Source organism: Leptidea sinapis, chromosome 19 (genome assembly GCF_905404315.1).
Source record: "Leptidea sinapis chromosome 19, ilLepSina1.1, whole genome shotgun sequence".
NCBI classification, from domain to species: Eukaryota; Metazoa; Arthropoda; class Insecta; order Lepidoptera; family Pieridae; genus Leptidea; species Leptidea sinapis.
In genome coordinates, this window is record NC_066283.1 from 6,794,830 (window position 1) to 6,800,883 (window position 6,054).

At 36.6% G+C, this 6,054-nt stretch overlaps 1 protein-coding gene and 1 pseudogene across 1 annotated transcript; one reads left to right on the forward strand and one right to left on the reverse strand.

The window, feature by feature from the left end:
- The first annotated feature begins 1,534 nt into the window (after positions 1-1,534).
- LOC126970011 (uncharacterized) lies at positions 1,535-4,351 on the forward strand. Its single transcript, XM_050815690.1, has 2 exons — positions 1,535-2,014; positions 3,149-4,351. Exons 1-2 carry the CDS (start codon positions 1,716-1,718, stop codon positions 4,026-4,028), a joined length of 1,179 nt encoding a protein of 392 aa, XP_050671647.1. The 5' UTR covers positions 1,535-1,715; the 3' UTR covers positions 4,029-4,351.
- LOC126970021 (uncharacterized) lies at positions 2,051-4,776 on the reverse strand (annotated as a pseudogene).
- Between the last annotated feature and the right edge of the window lie 1,278 nt (positions 4,777-6,054).

A 6,054-nucleotide genomic window follows, 5' to 3' on the forward strand; every position in this document is an offset into this window, starting at 1 on the left:
TAGAATTTGGCCGTAGTACCTCATATCTCGTCAGCAATGCGCGTACGCATATAACGAAGTCAAGTCAGGCATTCATTTTACACATTTACAATTTTATATTTTACAATTGCCTTGTAGTGAACGTAATGAATTTAGTACCTCTTAAGCTATTACAGCTGTGAAAACGTCGAAAAAATAGACTTTTGAACTAACCTCTATTTTAAGCAATTCACGCACATAACCACAGTGTCTTAAAACCACCAGTGGGAGTCTCCTTTGCACAGGTAGCCGGCTAGATTATGGGTACCACAACGGCGCCTATTTTTGCCGTGAAGCAGTAATATGTAAGAATTACTATGTTTCGGTCTGAAGGGCGCCGTAGCTAGTGAAATTACTGGGCAAATGAGACTTAACATCTTATGACTCAAGGTGACGAGCGCAGTTGTTATGCCGCTTAGAACTTTTTAAATTTTTCAAGAATCCTGAGCGGCACTGCATTGTAATGGGCAGGGCGTATCAATTACAATCAGCTGAACATCCTGCTCGTCTCGTTCCTCATTATAAAAAAAAACAAATAGCGAGTGTAAGCTTGTCACGCACACTAAACTAATATTCCTGGCCTGTTTTATCGATCGTCCAACAGAAACAGACTCTATCATGACGTATAAATTATCTAGGGCTTTGGTTAGTATATGATAATAAAATGGTGATTACTTATCCGGAACGGATAATTATTACACGATTTTTATTAGCTTCACCTGTATGTATGTATGTTTGTAACCGACTCATTTGGGCGCGATTTTGACCAACTTTAAACGGCCAAATTTCGTTTAAACTTCGTAAATTTATCGAGGACCAATGACAATACATAATAATACATAATTGATAATATTATTCTATTTATCAATTTGCAAAATAAGATTTTTGTAAATTTATATAATTTTCGTCTATAAGACAGGAATTGATGTTAATTTTAAAGCTCAAAATAAATTTTCTCTTTCCTTTAGTTTGGTTTTCTATAACAAGCGTGTTTTTAGTTTTTTTTTTAAATACTATTTGACATAGAAGTACCAATATACTCGCAATAAAAATAATTCAGTCAATGACTTTTTTGATTCAGTTGCTCAAAAACTAGCGTATTGCAGGGACGTATAGCGTTCGGGATGTAGGCTATTACATACTTGAGCTTTTACTTTACCTTTTTCCGAACTCGTGCGTTCTATTTCCTAACTGTCAAAATAATGTCTATTAAAAAGAAAAAACCAACCACGAAGTTTTTACAAAAGAAATTCATAGAAGTTTTTATGATCCATGCAAATATTTCTAAAAAGACGCTACTAATTTGTTTCAATATCAGATTTAACGATTTGATTCAATGAGTTATAATGGTAAAGGTTTCATTTCATTTCATCTCATTAAATTTCATTTTCATTTCATATCAATAAAAATATCTACTGAAGACTTGGCTGTATGTATGTATATGTATATAGTTCCCTTTGCCTACCCAGAATGTGTGAAGAAAGTGAAAAAAAATCTCTGCTTATATTCTCTTAGAGCGTGTCCACACGGCGCGTTGCGTTGCGTTGCGTCGTCGCAACGCAAATATTTTGACGCATAGCCGGCCACACGGGCGCTGCAGCGTTACTATGACGCAGTCAACGTTCCGTCGGCGCAGCGGCGACGCACAGTTGCGGCAAGTATTTTGAAAAAAATTCGCAGTCAGTCTATAGCAAATCATGGATCGGAAAAGACGTCTAGCATTGCTCCTATTACTACGTCACCGCCGAAATCGACGCAAGATCACAAGACGGTACTGGATCAGTCCTTTCATTTCATTAAGAAATCGTGATGGACAGTTTTTTTTTTTAGAATATCGGGAGTTGCTATTAGACGAAAAGAAGTTTTATAATTTTTTTAGAATGAGTGTATCCAGCTTCGAATGTTTATTGAAGTCCTTAGAACCACACATACGAAAAAACTATACTAATATGAGGAATCCAGTGGAACCAGTAGAAATGCTGGGAATCACTTTAAGGTAACTATATAAATATATTTAAGTAATAAAAATATAACAGTTTTTTTGGTTTGTTTAATTAGTAATCAACTCACAAATAATCAGCAATTGTCATAATTTTAAATTTAGACATTATTTAAGAGAGTAATCAACTCACAAATAATCAGCAATTGTCATAATTTTAAATTTAGACATTATTTAAGAGAGATATCATCCAGTAATTACAAATTAGAAAAATCGTATTCAGTTTCTTCACTTGCTTGAGATGTTTCTGGAGATGTAATTGAATTATTAAAATCAGAAATGTATGTACTTTGAAAATTTGCTGTTTGATACCCATATGGTGGTTGGTGAGACGTTGATGGGCCACTCACATATGATGATGTTTGTCCATACCGCATTTCATCTATAATTTGTATAACTTTACTTTGGAAACGGAGAGTTTCTCGGTCGGAAAATTCTTGAATAGATGGCAATATAGCTCTGAAAAAGGACATATGGCGATTTTCCGGCTCCTTGAGAAGTTTTAGTCCTTCTCTTTCAAACTCATCCATTTGCATTGCCCTTTTGCGCGCGACTGGAACATAGCGCGGAGTGTTGTCTGTGGTAATGTCATCATTTGTAGACGTAGATTCATTGTTGATTTCTCTAGGCGAGTCTAAGCTAGATTCGGTGGCATTTTGTTCCACTTTTCTCAAAAAAAGGAGTTGATTGTATAAATGATACTTCTTCAGTTTCGTAGCGCCCGAGCCCGATTTTGATGCTTCTTTTAATTTTTTTGAATATCTGAAGTAATTATCTTTTACACTTCTCCATTTTTTTATTAAATCATTACCTGCAAAACCAATAGTAAACATGATTTAATAATTTATACATAGTGAATTTCTCGATAAAATTTAATGACATATTCAGATATCGTTAACAAACACTATGTGACCGACTCTGGAATCGTGAAAATATAACAGCTGTTACATACAAAAAGCAATACCTACTGAATCAAAATGTATGCAACAGCTGCTATTTTTTTCGCGATTCTAGAATTAATTGGTTACATAGAGAAAGTTATTTGCTATCGATGTCTGAATATGTCAGTATTTTTTTTCGGGTATCTATCTATCTCATAAATGCATATTATAATAATTATTTTCTTTTCAGATACCTAGGAAGTGGAAATTCAATAACTGATTTACATTTCAAATTCAAACGGGGAAAATCTACTATTGCATATATAATACAAAGAGTTTGTCGTGCTATATGGACCAATCTTCTTCGAGACAACATCCCTGAACTGACAACTGAAAGTTTCCAAACAATAGCGAGGGGTTTTGATGTAAAGGCAAATTTTCCTCAATGTGTTGGTGCCATCGACGGCAAACATATCCGCGTGTGTAATCCTGCAAATAGTGGCTCACTTTTTTTTAATTATAAAGCCTTTTTTTCGATTGTGTTGCTAGCTATTGTGGATTCAAATTACAAATTCGTATTTGTCGACATCGGTGCATACGGAAAAGAATGCGATTCAACCATATTACAAAATTCTAAACTGTACGAGCTAATGATTAACAACAACTTACCACTACCTCAACCCCAGCCACTCTCTGGTAGCAATATACCAACCCCGTATGTATTTGTGGGTGACGAAGCTTTTGGACTGAGCAAACATATTATGCGTCCATATGGCGGTCAAAATCTCGACTTACAACAAAAGGTTTTCAATTACCGTCTAAGCAGAGCCAGAAGATATGTCGAATGCGCTTTTGGGATTATGGCTAACAAATGGCGCATTTTTCACAGACCGATAGACGTGTCCTATGACTTCGCTACTGACATTATAAAAGCATGTTGTGTATTACACAATTTTGTCGCTGATCGAGATGGTTTTAGACAAAGAGATAAATTTGCTATAAGTGTTGATGAATTTCTCCCAATACAACCCGTACATGAAGAACAGACAGCACCGAATGTCATAAGACAGCAATATGCGACCTATTTTATGACTAGAGGAACTCTGCCTTGGCAGCTAAATAAGGTATAATTGTATTATGAGGGTTTTCAAGATATTCTTGCACCGCCAATTCCGCGATCAGTAAAAAAATAATATTTTATACCTACTCAGCGTAGTCTAGGTTAGTTTTGAGCTAAGTAATAAAATAGTACTCACGCTAATCTAAATTCCCTAAGTTTTAAAATTTTAGAGTGTCGAGATATTAATTTTGTACTGATCGCGGAATTGGCGGTGCAAGAAAATCTTGAAAGCCCTCTTAAATAAAAAAAAAAATAAATATCTGTACTGTGAACTCACCAACTTTATTTTTTCGTTCAGCTGTGAAATTCTCGTAATCAGGAAATAAAACTTTTGATGTCTTCCCAGGCTTTTGTTTTTAAATTTTTATTTTTAAAATCTACGTTTGACTTGTCCCATATAATTTCCCTTTCCTGTATCAATGTAATCAAGTAATCTATGTCAATTTCTTCAATGGTATTCATTTTACCCTGCAAATAAAACTAATTACCCTGCAAATAAAACTAAATACAAAAACGTAAACGTAAAACGAAATGAGCTTCCGTGTATCCTCTCTGTCAACGCACAAGCAACTGAGCGCTGACGCTCCGACGTCGCACGAGTACACCCCCTCCCGCTTCGTCTCGGGGGCTGCTGTCCGTCATGTGTGCGTTGCGACGACGCAGCGCGCCGTGTGAACACCTTGGTTATTTGTATGTAAAACAACGCAGTGGTAGCGCTGCGTCGACGCAACGCTGACGCAACGCGCCGTGTGGACTGGCTCTTACGGTTGGCGCCATTTTCCATGATTAGTTAATTGAGTTTATTGTGTTTTTATTATTCTATTAAATTGCTTCATTTTTTCGCAACTGTATTAAAAATAGTTGTTCAGTACACTTGCGGAACGGTCATTGCAACTTGTTCGGACTGTCAACCCTCACCTTCGGCTGCGCCTCGGCTCGGGTAGATATGTCAGAACTCTTTGCAAGGACAGGCTTTCCGCACTCGTAATGAAATATACTATTCATTACTACTCATGATAATTCATACAATGAGCGGGCGCGGGATAATAAATTTATACCTATAGCAAAATAACGTTTGCCGGGTCAGCACTAGGGTATGATATTTTGTAATTAAAATATTAATATGGGACTGTCCTGTTTGATCAAACTGCTCATTGAGATAAATATAATGAACAGCTTAATACCCAACAATTTTGCATGCCTTTATTGTTGCGATATGGCTCTAAATGTTGACCTTAGTGGGCGAGAGCTGCACAAGGTTTAGATCGGCTGCGGGACAATGGGTGTGATGTCACCATTTTATTTTATAAACGGCCGCGTTCAGAAATGCATTTGTTTTAATCGTCAAGTTTAATTAACTAAAGGTTAAAGGCGTTTCACCACAGAAAGCCACCTACATGGTCATAAGAACTTGACAAAATGCGGCTTGATCGACGTGTAGCTCAGACAAGCCCGTAGTCTTGTGAATTGAAATGAAATGAAATTTTATTTGCAGGAAACATTGTACTTAAGATGTTAACAATATAATGGATAATCCAATATGTTTCTTCAATTGACATGCAAAATATGTTACAAAATTGTCTAAACACTACTCGTACTGTTATACCGAAACATGTCGGATTTCACAAAGATATCCCCGACCCGTGCCCAACACAAACCTACGTCACGTTATATCTTGCTCCACGTATTCGAGATTTTTTCAGATTTACCGACCGATTATAGGCTTGCTAGGTAGCGCAAAGTAAGACGAATTGGGTGATCATGAGTGCTTGCGGGAAATTACTATATTCATTATGTTAGTATTCGTTAAGACGAAAGCGGTTCCGGTCCCCGACAGGTTTAGCTGCCGCTTATAGACCTCAAGGATGATCGTATCGAATTAGAATGATCCTAATAGGAGAGGATGTATTAGTTGAGCATTAAAAGAGTTATTAATGTACAACAAGTGCACGCATGTAGTAGAACATACGGACACACACACTATATCATACGGCAGACGGAGCCGAGTCGGATGTGACGTCGTGTTATTGTTTATT

Bases quoted from the DNA above. Each gene is read 5' to 3' on its own strand.
- LOC126970011 (XM_050815690.1), top strand. From the start codon at position 1,716: ATGGATCGGAAAAGACGTCTAGCATTGCTCCTATTACTACGTCACCGC. The intron at 2,015-3,148 runs GTAACTATATAA...TTTTCTTTTCAG, and splicing joins ATGCTGGGAATCACTTTAAG to ATACCTAGGAAGTGGAAATT.